The sequence below is a fragment of the Dendronephthya gigantea genome, unplaced genomic scaffold (genome assembly GCF_004324835.1).
Source record: "Dendronephthya gigantea isolate DGI-Jeju-01 unplaced genomic scaffold, DenGig_1.0 000965F, whole genome shotgun sequence".
NCBI classification, from domain to species: Eukaryota; Metazoa; Cnidaria; class Anthozoa; order Malacalcyonacea; family Nephtheidae; genus Dendronephthya; species Dendronephthya gigantea.
Genome location: NW_021163975.1, coordinates 1 through 15,566, shown reverse-complemented (window position 1 = coordinate 15,566; position 15,566 = coordinate 1). Strand labels below are relative to the sequence as shown.

General features: G+C 38.7%; 2 protein-coding genes across 2 annotated transcripts; both read right to left on the bottom strand.

The window, feature by feature from the left end:
* Positions 1 to 847: 847 nt before the first annotated feature.
* On the bottom strand, positions 848 to 2,432 carry LOC114544808 (glutathione peroxidase-like). Its single transcript, XM_028563324.1, has 2 exons — positions 1,867 to 2,432; positions 848 to 1,562 (listed from the first exon to the last, which is right to left on the bottom strand). Exons 1-2 carry the CDS (start codon positions 2,323 to 2,325, stop codon positions 1,320 to 1,322), a joined length of 702 nt encoding a protein of 233 aa, XP_028419125.1. The 5' UTR covers positions 2,326 to 2,432; the 3' UTR covers positions 848 to 1,319.
* Positions 2,433 to 3,601: 1,169 nt separating this feature from the next.
* Positions 3,602 to 13,600, bottom strand: LOC114544810 (serine/threonine-protein kinase 31-like; the record flags this gene model as incomplete). Its single annotated transcript, XM_028563325.1, has 25 exons — positions 3,602 to 4,451; positions 5,590 to 6,339; positions 6,618 to 6,677; positions 7,413 to 7,523; positions 7,665 to 7,814; positions 7,932 to 8,012; positions 8,230 to 8,343; positions 8,455 to 8,589; positions 8,749 to 8,829; positions 9,291 to 9,359; positions 9,620 to 9,655; positions 9,746 to 9,871; positions 9,998 to 10,028; positions 10,369 to 10,469; positions 10,799 to 10,909; positions 11,103 to 11,115; positions 11,299 to 11,390; positions 11,521 to 11,573; positions 11,685 to 11,721; positions 12,027 to 12,149; positions 12,280 to 12,342; positions 12,466 to 12,577; positions 12,982 to 13,025; positions 13,127 to 13,222; positions 13,457 to 13,600. Coding segments are annotated over 24 exons (2,727 nt in total), but the record flags the coding sequence as incomplete, so codon positions are not given.
* Positions 13,601 to 15,566: the final 1,966 nt, after the last annotated feature.

Below are 15,566 nucleotides of genomic sequence, written 5' to 3'. Positions count from 1 at the left end.
TTTAACTAAACTGCATGTAGTGAAGTTTACAATCCCACCATTAAAACACGGTGCCAAATATCGCAGAAGAATGACACGTATATATTCACACGCTAGACTCAGCAGTCTATATTATAAAACGGTTCAGTAATTTCTTTGTTCGCCTTGCCGTTTTTACTGATATAAAAAAGATCATCACCGCGTAAAATCAACCGTTTTTAATCGACTTCAAATATTTAGTGGGACAAATTAGATTTTTTCGTTTAAACAAGCGGAGACAATTAAGTACATGCGAGTGTCTGGCCAACATTTCTGATTACAAATAATGTAAAGATATTTAGGTGATCTACCATATGAATATCAATTCATTATAGCTTTGCACTTGTATGCGACTTTAGAACGATAAAAAAATCACATAAACTGAGTTTTGGGTAAAAACTTCAGTTTAAAAGAGCTCAAGTCTTATAACGAGTATTTGGCAATTTGTTTTGATAGAAAACAGCTAACTTTGTAAATATAAACAACCAACTATTGTCCGATGTTGGTTTCGGCTCTTTTATGACTTCGCTTCGCTTACTCCGACAATGCAAGTGCCAGGTGGAACCTGCCTAAAGTTTACTTACATCAGATATTTTAAACAGGTCAGGTATTGATCAGTAGTGTTAAAAACATCACGAGCGTTGAAAAGTTGGAGCAGTCGATTTGGCAAAAAATCCTTCTTGAGTTGAGGATTCACTTGAAAGGCAGAGGGGATGGGGATTTACCATAAAGCTGCCCTCCAGATCTGGCCTGCCTGCATGCATGAAACAAATCCCTTCGAGTTATAAACTACTTTCGTTGCAAATAGTTAAGACACACATACAACAAAAAATCGTTGTTTTAATGAAATTCTAAGCACGGTAACTCGCACATTACAAAGTTGAATGCATTAAAGACTTCATAACGATAAAGTTTCAACATCAGGCAAAACCATCTGCTGTAGCAGTTTATAGCAAGGCCTTCATCAACTTAGAAATATCAGTTATTTAACGTTATTAAAATTCGATGTATTTAGGCTGTAAAGATCAATTAAAACTTACTGCATGCATAGTTTCATCTTTCCATCAGGCAAAATTTTGCGTTGGGTTGGAATTTTCTCTGTTTGTGAATTAATTCTAAAATGCTGAAAAAACTAATCTCAAAAAGACAAAGAAATAGACATACACTTCCCGCCTATACAACACCCAAAACGACTTAAATTCACAATAACACACGCTAGATCTAATAGAATTTGACCAGTATGGTCGTCTCACAAACTCTCCGGTTTTGAAAGCCAAAACCGCGTCTGGATATTGAAAATTTTAATGAAATGGCTTCTGCGCGAGGAAATGGCGCGCTTTGCTCCTCTTACATTCGTTCATCAATTCCTGGACATCTTCCTTGAGGTTCATGGGCTGAAATCTCGGCGGATAACGCTTTCTAGGGTTACCATGGTGGTCGATCAGGAATTTTTCGAAATTCCACGTGATGTCAGTGGTGCGAATGGGAGAGAAGAAGAGATTGCTTGGGTCGCCAATCAGGGTGGTAGGATTTGGACACAAGGACTATCAGCAAATGTAGAAACTATATTAGTTAGCATCAAGGACAAGGGCCAACATTACCCGGCATGTTTCAGACTTTACTTCCACCACCCTACCCTCTACCGCGCTAGAGAACATTCCGTATCACAATCAATTTGATTAAAAAGCATCAAATTGTTTTCCGCACGGTACATCCACCATGTCAACAAAGGTTTCTTAAAAATTTCCCCACCTCAAATACGAAGCCGTTTCTTGTGAAGTCGCAAGCACAAGTATAGAGGAAAAACTTGGCCTTATTTTTTATAACTGTACGAAATACAGGCCTCACCTTCAGCCATGTAAAAAGCTTATCTTCTTTCTCTCCGTTAACATCCCGTTTGACCAACAGAGAAAGCCTCGGAATAAAGCCATAACCTGGCCTTACATATCTCACTGAATTCAAAATTTCAATTCCAACTCCAGGCTCCTGTAATCCGAACTGATTACACGGAACACCGTAGATTTTGAAAGGACACGGAGCATCCTTAAACTCATCGATTAATGCATTCATTTGGTGATACTGTTGTACGGTTAGGCCTCAAAATGACGCCACGTTTGCGACGAGCACAATTTGGCCGGCATTCTGCGAGTACGAAAAGTTTTTTCCTCCGACAAGAAACTGATCATCGAAGTCGTAAAGCGTCTGATCACCCGTGAGACAAGTCGAGGACGCGACGTCTTCGCTTCCCGAAAAAGCACACAAAAAATTGGCGCTTAACACAGTTGCGATGTAAGTGAGTGGAACCATCTTCGCTTGACCCAACCAGAAGCGAATAAGGATAGAAGTGAACCGCAGAACATAAGGAAACTTGTTTAACAACACATAAAATTAATGCAAATTTTTGCCTACCAATGCTCGAGTAGGCTTTTGTCTTTGTTAAAATACAAGTGGAACTAATGAGAGGTAACTATATTGCTCTCACAACTCCCACGACGGGCTCAAAGATCTACAGGGTGTCCCCAAATAAACAAAAACTTTTGAAATCACTCATTGTCAAAATTTGAATGCCGTGTTCACGAATTTCAGCCCGTGGGATTTAATGCAACTTATAAAATGCTAAATGCTTTGTGTTGCTAGAGAAAGGGGACATGTCGAAGGTCATGGTCCTTGAGATGCACACTTAAATATTGTTATCCGTATTTGTAAATATTGTTAATAAATACCATTTTTGCGAACAAGCAAATTTTACTGCATCATATGCATGCATAAAAATGAGTATGGTAAACATTTATACATCTGTGGGTCCCAACAGAGTGCTTAGGCATTCAAACTCTATCTATAGCATTGTTATGGGTGATTTCAATAGTTTCCGGTTTTTTTGGGACACCCTGTATAAGTGTCTTCGTGATCGTCAAGGCTACGTTCATGCAAGTAAAGAATCTGCATGGCGATTTTTCCGCATATACTGTGAAGCCAGGCCCACACTGGTGAACGTATCCGCACATGCATGCACATGTCCGTGTCCCTGTGACAATTGTCACCCACACAATGTTCATAGTCTGCAGGGAGTATGGTGTGCACCACAGCGTCGTAAAAATGAACACGAATGACAAAATACAGGGTGTATAAAAAAAAACTGCAAATACGATAATTTGTATGCACGAGATCATACATTAGAATTTCAATGACTGTGCAACTAATTACGCTTCTTGAATTTGAAAATACATTTCCCAGGGTTATCAAAACAAGCACACAAAGCGAATTAAACTTATGAGTTCGATTACGAATGGCTCAGTTAAGAACAGAACTAAGAGAATTTCTTGTTTTAAACGTATACGAGCAAACTCAACCTCCGTCTAAAGTCGTGTTTATTGGAAAATCAAGTACATAACACAAGGGTTAGGGAGCGTTGGTAAACATGATAACCCTGGGAAACGTATTTTCAAATCCCAAAAGCGTAATTAGTTGCACAGTCATTGAAATTCTAAAGTGCATACAAATTATGGTATTTGCAGTTTTTTGATACACCCTGTAGAGAGGGTGAGATACCCAGGTTCCGGTGTGCGGGTATGGGTAGCCTAACTAGCCTTATTTTGTTCAATGAATTTCTATCAGTGTTTCAAATTTCGTTCGATCGAAAAATTCCGTCTAGTGAAAAACCGCCATTACCAACAACCGTTAACGAAATATATAGGCTATAACCAATAACCAGTAATACAGGGCTATTTTCGTGATTTCGTTTTCTAAGATTAAAGGAAGCGTGCAGTGAATTTTTGATTTTGGAATAAGAGAATCATCTGTGTAATCCTTGTATTACATATTTATTCCACAAACGGGCAACTTCGTCGGATCCCAATTCACTTTTGACATAGTGAATGTAGTTTGTTATTCATAAAGCAGTACTGCCCTGGCTGCCATTGGTTTTAGTCGATTTGCTGCTCATATACTTTGCAACTCAACAGACTATAAAACATCCGTCAGAATGGGACTTGGATCCGACAAAATATGATCGTGCATGTGAACAGACTCCAGAGGCTCCAGAGTGTTCCTGAAAATGGACGCTTTTGAAGTCACTTAATGTTTGAACTTTGTTATTTACGATGTTTCCACAAGAATGATATCGTAATCCCATTTCAGCAGGGCTATATGCCGATGTACTGAAAGCTAAGTATAGCTTACTTTGAAATGCATGATGTAATAAAATGTTTCATCTCTGCAATTTATAAATCTTTATAACACAACTTTAACTATAAGACGTTCAAAATGTGTGGCTATATACAGAATTCTAAAATTTGCCCGATCCGAAGTGCGATCATCTACGAACAAATTAAAACTTGACAGCATGGGTTAACGGTGACTCGCCCCTTTACATCACATATTACCCCTCTTATCCATATACATCATCATTGTCCATGAGTACCACCGTTGACAACCTGTCAATGCGTAGGAAGAGTTTATAACCACTGAACACAAAAGAGTTTCTGGAGTGAGCAACAATAAACATGCAGTAAACTATAACATAGCATAAATCATTCAAAAATTGCTAGTGATGGGAACTATGCATAGTGCATACCATATGATCATACTGTAAGAACATCAAATTGGAATAAGTAAAACTGGCAGGGAAAAAGAAACAAATTCATGCACGTTAAGAATTTTAGCAGTCGAGCATTAGACAGATGATCAAGCCGTAATAAACACCTTTCTGACACCGCTATATTCCATCACTTTTTTAATGGAACTTACTTAAAATATTTTATTAAAAAGTTGTCGAATGAGCTTGGATATTTCATTAACATCACTGTTTATTAAATTGTAATGTAGACGTTGTGAAAAATATGTGACTGTTATAAAGCATCTGTTTGAAAAACTTTTTTTCGTGAAAATTTCATCCATTAAGGATGATACAACGTTTGCCTAGCACGTGTGCGCACTGCGTACCTATTTTTGTATTAGAAGGGAGGGCCTGACTTCGAAGTAACACCTTCCTTTCTGCTCAATCCGACGAAAATTTAAAGTGTGATATGTTGTGCATAGGATGATATGATAGCGCTCGTTGTCAATATTTTAACACCACTGTCCAGTGGTAAATACGCTCCTCCGAAACCGTTCGCTAAATTTTCTCGCAAACGCACCTATGCACGCCGGACAGCACTTTACCAGGAGTGAAGCTGACTAGTAATACGACATATATGGATGATATATGGACATATATGTATATGATGTATATCAATAACAGACGTAAATAGAAGCAACGAAGTCAACCTGGCGAAGTTGCAATACCAAGATGGCGGCCAATCTAGTTTCTAGCACTATTAAATTCCAACGAAGAAAACTCTTTGTTATCATGTTATTATAATTATTAAAGCAATATTTACACAGAAAGGCTCCCAATACACACGTGGTTTTCAGGGAGATGCAGTAAGTTAGTCTTATAAAATAGATTTGTTGCCATCTTGGTGCTTTAAAACTCTCCATTTTCGACGACTTCAACTGCCTTTAAGAAATGCCCTATTCATGTTCGTTTATATCCGTGATATTAAACTACGCTCTAGATACACAGGACTTTACCTTATTTCAGCACACCTCCCAGTTTTCGGGCGAGTTTTGTTGGTCAGTTTCTCCATTCATATTCCCATCTGATATTCTTCCATTAAGCGCGGCGGTAATCTTTAAACCATTTTCATCTAATAGTGGTTTGCGCTGTGTGACTGCATATTCTTCCGGCAAGGCTTCTTCCAACGAGGGCTTTTCATCCGGTACGACTGTATCTGTCGTGGTATCTTCGTCTGACAGGGGACGAATTACTGGAGGGCACGTTTCTTCTGATGAGATGCCTAATTCCGATGTGGTGTTAACCTCTGATAATGCATCATCATAATCTAATGGAAAATTAACTTTCGGCATGGGAATATTTTCCGTTGGGGTATCGACTTCTGATTGGGTATTTTGTGCCGGTAATGCATTTTCCTCCGCGGTGGCATTTATTTCCGCTGGGGTACTTATTACCGGCGATGTAACTTTTTTCGGTAGGGTGCTTTCATCCGGTAGGGTGCTTTCATCCGGTAGGGTGTTTTCATCCGGTAGGGAACTTTCTTCCGGTTGGGTACCCTCTTCCGGCGGGGCATTTTCTGCCAATAATACATTTTCTCCAGATTCGTCAGGGGTGACTTGGTCTGGAGAATGTGGTGCGGTTTGGTCCATAATGTCAAAATAGTTGTCGTCAGTAAAGAAGAGATGCTTCACAAACTGGCCGACTGTTGGTCGGGTGCCACCATTTAGGGCCAGGAGATTGGTCAGCATGAATGATACCGCTTTGCTCTAGAATTTTGCAAAGCTGGGTTAGAACTATTCTCTTCTGAAGCTGGAATATCGGAGTAAAATAATACACAAAATAATTTCAGCAATTTTTAAGGGCTCGACTTCAACGAGAAAACAACTGGGACATCGGGAAAATAACTCTTAAAGTCTTCAAACAGGAATTGACCCAGTTTTGATGAGATTTCCCTGAGTCACAGGGTTGACTTCAGAGTTATACTTCGGTACCCTTTGTGTGTTTTGGCCAAATTTTTATCAAAGTGTTGGAGATAAACATTCACCTGTGAATGTGTCTGTAACGATGTTAGGTCCCTTGGCACAACTTCATCGCCCAGAAATATCTGCAATGTGTATAAAACAATCTAATTTTAACAGGTCTAACGCACAGTCGTTGAACATCAAGTTAATATAACAACCTAATAACACATAACTGAGTCATTCACACGTTTAAATCTATCAAATTGTAGAGACCATGCAGCGGCAAAAATTGCAAGCGAGAAAAGTGGTCTACCTCATCAAGACAAGGCTATTTATTTCTTACGAAATTAATCTAGCGCTGTCAGTTCACTCCTGGTAAAGCCACGTGATATTAAAAGAGCGAAATAGCAAGGTTTGGTAATTTATTTGATATCACACACACTAAGAATAACTAAGGAAATTCTCGATCTAAAGTTCAAATCACATTCATGACTTGGTTGTGCGGTCATATCATTCCAGATGCTAAAAGAAATCATTCAAAATTCTTAATGTTAACCCCAAACGTTATCTCAGGGAAAGGAGAATGCTTCATAGACGAAGATTATACATCAAGCAAGCCCTGGAAGTTTGCATTCGTTCTAAATTTATCTCAAAGTCGTGCGTTTACAGCGAGGCCCCTATGGCCCTAAGATTGCTTTAGGTGTCCTAAAGTTAATTAATTTTGGCTTCGTTTACGGAAAGTATACTTAGTACATCCAGTGAATCATCAGTTAAGTTCAGTGTTGACTATCACCTACCAAACTACACTATCTTATTTGCTAAAGTATACCCCTGGCAGAAAATTCGAACCCATTCCCATCACCGGTGTGTCTACTCACCACCCAAGCGATGTCGCCAAGGCAAAACATATCGAACACCGGGGATGCTTCACAGGAGACTGGAGCTGAGTTTTGTAGCAACAATTCCGCGGTCGAAGATACGCGTTGTTGCTAGGAAAACAAATGAGGCATGACTGTTAGTTTGTAATAATATAATCTACGAGAAAAACTTAAAGAACTACACGCCGGTTTCCATTCACGACTTTGAATGTTGTTACAAAACTTCATGTAAGCCCCACGAAGGTTACCTACCGTATCGCGGATGAAACAATATTCGCCCAAGATCCCTCTGTCGTTATTGTCCACATAAATATTATCAATCACAACTGAGCCGTGGGTAATGCCGGCCTTGTGCAGCTCGAACAAAACACGTACGATGTCACAAATGACGTCACGCTTTGCCTAAATATGGAGCAGTAATATATTCAGCAGTCAAAGATGGTTCTTACACGACGTATTTCACACAGGTACATTACAGATGAGAAAGAATACCTAAAAATTGAAGCCTAAATAACATACCTTATTAGAAGGTTTGCCTTCTAACCATTTTCGTAGGCTTGTTTCGTAATAAGGAAGCTGAATAAATGCTTTCCTGTGCGTCTATGGGATAAAAAAAGGAAAACACGTTTCACACAAGAAACACATTTACAATGAAGTACAATGAACGAAGTACTACTTTTCATGTCTGATGGTCAAGATTTTGCAATTCTATATCAGGACTATACTTTTAGGGGATACTCCTAATCGATTAAGTTGTGTCTAAACAGTAAAAGCGGGACGTAAAAGCGGGACGGGATATGAACAAAAGTAATCTCACCTTATCATAAAATATAGCTTCGACTTTCATCAAACTTGAATGCTCGACTCGACTGAAAGCGGCGGCCTGTGTCTCGAATAAGTCGGTATCAACTACATCCTCAAAGCTGAATTCCTGCAAATATAAAATATCATTGTAATTAAACAGAGAATTGGTAAGCATTGAACATCATGTAAGGCGGGAGTTCAAAGTAAGGAATCCAGTAGACAAAGATCAGTGACAAACCTTGAGTAAACACTTTTCTCCATTGAACATCGTGACAAACGCGAGCCCCAGTTGCGATGACGCCATCACGTTTTCCATCTCGCCATGCCAGTAGTAAGTTAGTTCCCAGCCTTGTTTAACAAGACCGTTGCTTGCCTAAAGATTTTGGCGATTCGATAATAAGTTATGGGAATAGATTTCAAGAGATGAATTGGACAACTCTGCAAGGTTTTGTGATTTTTTATATAGGTAAACCATTTGCATTATATTCGAAATTCGCTGTGACCTGTTGCCTAAATAAGTCTAAGCACTTACGATAAATTTCTGCAGACCAAACTCAGGATATTGCACGGGTAATTCTGGGAAATTTTCAACGGCGACTTCGGCAAGTTCTCCCTGAATGAAGATACGGACCCGATTTAACAGCAAATCGCTTTATAGTCTGAATCAATCGTTATCCAGGAATGTATGAATACATACATTTTGCTATCAACACTGAACAGTCGCCTCCAACCAGGGGCCGGTTGTATTCAAGCCCGTTTAGCTTAAACGGTGGATAATTCAAAATTAAATAACACTCTTACATCTCTCTTGAATGAGTCAACCTGAATATTATGCACTGATGAATAGTTGTAAACAGCATCTTTGTAATAAGGTTAAAAACATTTAGTTCCCTTGTTGAATAAAACGATAGACTTGTTTTCTATTTTGTATTTAACCGTTTAAGCTAGACGGGCTTGATACAACCGACCCCAGGCAAGTACTGTTGAACAGTCAGTTAACAAGTACTGTCATTAGTTGAAGGTATCAAAAATCGAAGTCATTTCAAAGTTTGTCCATCCTTGATATTTACATACCAAAGCAAGCTTTTCGTCAACAAGAAGTCCGTGTAGCTGCAGCCGTAAATCATTGAGATCATTCTCCACCTGAAATGATTTTAACTGAGTTTAACCTAACAATTCATGTCACAACAAAATTTTTCAAACCGAGTTTTAAAATCTGCGATCACACGAGACACGCAAGTTCGCAATTTGGTTGCAAAATGGGAATCGGTGAAACGGCATTGAATTCATCGTTGTGGGAGGTTTACAATCTTGTTACAACTTCATGACAAGAACTTTGGCGAAGAGATACGACACCTTACCAGTGTGTTGTTAAGTCGTTCAAGAACAAAACAATATTTCACCTGTTTAAGTTCTTCATTATCCACGACTTCATCACTCTGTATAAACGGCAAAAACAATTTACAAATTGTGGTCATGAAAACCCCATCATGCACTGGAGCGAAACTGATGTAAGCCTTTTTTCAAACCTCTTCCAAGTCTTTTTTGTCGGCCAATTTGTGTCGGAATTTTGATTTTACACTCTTTAAATTCTTGCGAATTTCGAGTATTTTTGAGATGTCTGGTTCCCTGTTCAACGATGTCTCTAAGTCGTCCTGAACGAGTAAATAAACGTAAAGAAAGTAACATATATGTTTCATCAAAATAACATACAATTATGCAAACTTGCCGCCCGAAATTCATGAAAACAACCGAATACGATATGAATCAATCAACTGTACCTGAATTCTCGCGCACTCGTCGGCACGTGACCTATAGGACACGACATAATTGGTATTATAATATCATCAGAAACTCAAAAATCTTGCACATTTCGACAGCTATATTTGTCAAAACCTTTTTAGTAAGTTTGTTAACAAATGGCAGCGCTATTACTTCACAACTCTCCGTTAAACTTGTAGCAAAGGGCGCTGAAATGTCTATACGATTTGCTATAGCCTGAATTTATATTTGCTAGACTATTCTACACCGAATGGGGTACTTCACCTACGAATATATATATAAAATTCCCGCGGAAATCAGCAAGCTACTGTCTGGCAAGTTGGTGTTGATATTTCAACACGCAGAAAAGACAAATTGATGCCCAAAATACCTCAGTTGCTTAACAACAGCAATTTCTTGTTGTAGTTCATTCTTGAGACATTTTATCAATGCCGCGAGAACTTTGATTTCCTCTGCATTATCATCACCTTCCTAAATGCAGAGAAATAATCTATCATCTTACACATTATGAATACTTCAAACTCATGGTTTCAACCGCTTCGACTTTCAAGGTTTTAAATAAAAAAAAACGAGAATTAAAACAATTGTCTCTGGTGTTTACTACACGCAAAGATACGGGCGAATCTTTGCATGTGAAAAGATCCAGACATTAATCTTCTCGCGCTTAGGAAGTCTGACAAAAACAGACCGTTTGCAGACTTTTTCTATGCGAGTTCATCCATTCCCACGCAATACCACTTCACTTCTTACATGCAAAAATGACTAAAAATGATCTAGATTAAATCACCATTCTGAATTACCTGATTTTCGCTAACCTCTTCAGCGACAGCTTCACTCAACTGCTTCGCAATTGAGTTCACATCAGTAGTCTCATAATCATCTATGCTAAAATCATCATCAGGATCTAACATCTAGCGAGCAAGATTGAGAAAATTTCTAAAACTGTATAATTATACTGTAACCTGAAGGGGGCAAAATAGCCTGTATGCAGGCTTGTTAGAATTTACTTTTACATATAACGACATGCAGGTTGCGTGCAGGCTAGGCACATGCATTCCGAGTTCAACAAAATAGTTATATATTTATAAATAATTAGGCAATTACACGTGAACTGTAACTGACAGCAAAACATTGCCTTATCGTTATAGGTGAAATATGCCAATCAAGTTTTTCAAACTTCAAACAGTCTGATAGATAAAAAAACAAACTTTGGAATCTCGTAAAACAGATTAACAACATTTCGCGTAAGAATTGCTAATATTTCAGCGAGTAACTAAAAAGTTATTACAACAGTACACACCTTCCTAGTTTCATAAATTCCTCCGAAAGTTTTCTTGAGATATCATCTGTTGTTTGTCGCGCAGATATCCCATCGGATTTTGCTTCCTTTTCCTAAACAATAAATATCAACGTCTGAACAATAAATATCAACGTCTTTGATATATTGATATACAAATGGCAGTCAGTTATTTCCAAATCTTTAAGGTTCGCAGATGAAACAGTGCAATAAATGATACATTACCTTCCAGTCTTTGTAATTCTTCACAGCTTCATCGAGCGACTCATCTCCATCATCTAAAAGTAGAATGAAAACAAATTACAGAAGATTAAACTTTATCATTCTAGTTTTCAAATGCAATAAAAATTCTCAAAACCAATGGCACGATTAGGTGAAAAGAGGCTTACATCGGTGATGAAACACACTCAGCTTTTTCAGGGCTTCCTAAAAATAAAGTTGAAAAAAAGTTGTAACGGGTTTTGCGCATAAATTTTCTCTTTTAACAGGCAAATTTTAAACTGAATATACAGTATGTGCATGCAGCAGCAATGTCTCTGGCGTTTACTACACACAAAGATACGGGGAAATCTTTGCATGTGAAAAGATCCAGACTCTTAATCTCTCGCCTTTAGCATGGCAGACAAAATGAACGGTTTTGTGTACCAAATCAAAGCGAGGAAAGTGCAATTGAACCCTTTACTGATGAAAAACATGCTCATGTATATATTCGCCTGAACTTTAGAAAATACCTCGAGTTTTTGCCCGCGGTCGGTGATATTCAAGGATTCGAATTCTCCCAGAAAGCTCTTTGTATTTTCAAACAGTTCTTGTCTTTCGCTGTTTCGACTTTCGACAATTTCTTTCAGTTTATCCTACAAGTTAGAACGACGTAACACGGTAAAACAAGCGCCTTCATGTCTCGTTCAATTTGACCGACGTGAATGGAAGATACTTTATTATAAGATTGCTCATGAAACGACATGTGAAAAACTCGAAGTTTACCTTGCCGTCGCACGTTCTTATAGATTCTTGTACCAAGTTTAGGGAATTCATCGAAAAGCATAACTGAATGAGAGGAAACCCAAAATAGAGATTTTGTATCTTCTGACAATGGCTATCTTCTCATTACAATCTCCTTATACAGGCAAGGTATACAACTAAACAAATAACAACTGACAACAAAGATACCTTTTCAAAACTTTTAACTCTATCCAAGGTAATTCGGTTTTCGGTATCAGTTACCAAGGATATCGCCACGTCAATATTCGTTGCTCTGTCCTGACCACAGGTGGTCGCACATCTGAATAAGTACTTTTACTTTTACTGACGATTTCAACCACTTCAGATTATAAGAAAAGGAGGCTTTACTGGAGAGAGCTTCATTGGGAAAAAGGGGGCTTTTTACAGAGTGGAGGCTTATTTAAAAGGGGGAGTATCAAAAAGAAAGGATTATCTAAGGAGAGGACACTTATTAGAGGAGGGAGCCAATTAGAAGAGATGAACTGTAGGACTGAGGGGCCAAGGGGGTAAGAATAGGCCTATTAGAAGAGGGGTTTATTACAAGGGGAGTATTATCAAAGAAGTGGGCAGTTATTAGAGGAGGGAGCCTATTAGAAGAGATAAAAGGTTTTTAGGGAGATGAGGCGGGGGGAAGCTAGGGAGAGGGTATGATAGGGGTTGTAACCTGAAGAATATGATTCGTACCTTGACTGTTGCAAATCTGTCATCGATGTTATTATTGTTTTCATCTACAAGAGCAAAGAAAGATTTAATCCTATGCCACTAGGTCCGACCGTAGTTCACTGACCTGTTCAGTTGGGAGGTCAAATAAGGCACATGTTTTCCATACCTTGATACATTTGTCCAGTTGCAAACACAGATCATCGTTCTGCTGTTTCACAGTTTCAAAAAGCTTGTTCAAATTACAAATAGTTTCGGCTTGGAACTAAAAAGAAATTATTTGTATTGAACAACCAACTTTACGATGATTCCAGGCAATTCAAAAGAACCAATCAAAGCGATAACTATTTCAAAAGAACCAATCAAATGCGATAACTATATCCGATGAACCAATCACAAGCGCAATATGGCAACCAAAAGTAGCAGTAGTGGTAGTCAAATCTGAACCTTGCTATTGTAAGTAACTGGGCGAAAACCTATAAAACGTTTTACAACTTGCCTTGACTGTTAACTTAAGGCCGTTTAACTCTTGTTTATGGTCTTGCTTGTCCTTGTTTGGCTTCTCTGGACTTGAGTCCTTGTTATTCTCGTTCAGCGGCTTCTCGGCCACACTCTTCTCTATTCTCCCTTTGTCACTGCGCGGCTGAAAGTACAGAGTATATGGCTTCACACACAGTAGCCTGACGACGCGCTTTTAACAATCCTGTAGCTTTCTATGGCGAAATGGTTTTAATATCTGTTCCAGGATAAACCACACAAGAACAACAATTACAACCATGAATCAGGATAACAATTATAACCAGGATAGTGCAAAGTTTCGTAGAATAGCAACGAGGTTAAACGAAGTACTACAATTCGCAAGCAAAGAAGATGCTTGGATCTCAGCGAAAAAATTACAAGAACATTTTAAATCGATTGTACACTTCAAATCGACGATAGCACGTGTGCCAATCATCCGCTCGTCCGCACCCGCATTATTTTTAACCCATAACTGTCATGGAAACTTTTCCGGAAATGTCTTAAAACACGCGCGAACATAATATCCACTGAAGTTCCGATTTCAAAATGGCTAGAGCCGCTTTAGCCCAAATCACTGCATTAGCCGCAGTATTTTTGAGCGTTTTTCTGGCGATAACGCTAATGAAATTGGACGCAAACATTGCTTTTAACTGGACCAAGATCAAGGAGATTCTAGGTTAGTGGTATCGCTTTCAAATCTATAAACTATTGCCTAATTGGTAAGTTAGTGAGAGAATCTACGCGGATGTAAAATCGTACTATACATTCGCTAGTATATAAGCATCGCGACAAGTTACTACGGGTTGATATTTCATATTTCGAGTCGATGCAAATCGTCGGCTGTCGCCTCGGGTAGTCGAGCGATCGCTTCTGATGTTGTTTGAGAACGTGACAGAATCATGAGGGATTTAGAGTGAGCTGTGTTTGCATAATCTACCCAACCTCAAAATATGCCCGGTTTCATTATACGTCGGTGCACGCAGGCTAGGTTTTAATAGATTCTTCAAAAGCTACCTTCATGAGATGTGCAATTCCTAGACTAGTGGAGAATTCCTAGCTTAGTGGAGAATTCCTAGCTGAGTGGAGAATTCCTAGCTTAGTGGAGAATTTCTAGCTTAGTGGAGAATTCCTAACTTAGTGGAGAATTCCTAGCTTAGTGGAGAATTCCCAGATTAGTGGAGAATTCCTGGCTTAGTGGACAATTCCCAGATTAGTGGAGAATTCCTAGATTAGTGGAGAATTCCTGGCTTAGTGGGATCAAATAAATCACCGTTAATAGATTGATAGATGTAATAAAACCTGGAACGCTAACTTGGCCGCCATCTTTGAAGCCAAATGTGAAGGTTTTCTGAGTTTTGGAACGTTTGAGACGTTTGAGTAATTATCTATAGGAATGTCTAGAACTATGTAAAATAACAACAACGAAAAACAGAGACAAAAACTCAGTTTTTTATTCAATTTTTGGCTTCAACCAAATATTACGCTAAAAATAAGATATGCTAGTCTTATTTTTTGCAATATAAGCATACTAAAGTATCTTCTTTTCGGAATCAAAAGTTGGTCTATTATTATGCAAGTGATCCATTGAGCGTTAAAATAATCAATTCCCATTCTTACGCACGTGTTATATAGAATCCGACCAATGCAGTGGGGAAGTTATCGCCTACTACAAATTTGACCGATCTTTTAGAGATGTGTGCTTTGGCCACAATGCCCATAAAGAGAGAAACGTGGTGAGGGATATTTCAGAAGGCATAGCGAACAGCGCAGCCCGTTTCTACGATCATTATAAAATATCATATCTCTACGTACCCAGTCTATACGGTTACGAATGGGGCTCGACCTTCTCTGTCAGTATCTGGTTCAAAAACGTAGAAATTGTACGGGACGAAATCCGAGGTCTCATTAATAATGGCCCAGCGGCTATACAGAAACAAAATCAGCACAAATCATTCCGGAGATCTCCGACAACACCAAACACCTTAGGAAGCTGGCAAATACGAATTGCATCGCAAAAATTCATTGGTGCATCCATCGTGACATCACACTCAGCCAAAACCTGGCAGAACATAACGACTGCTATTTCAGAC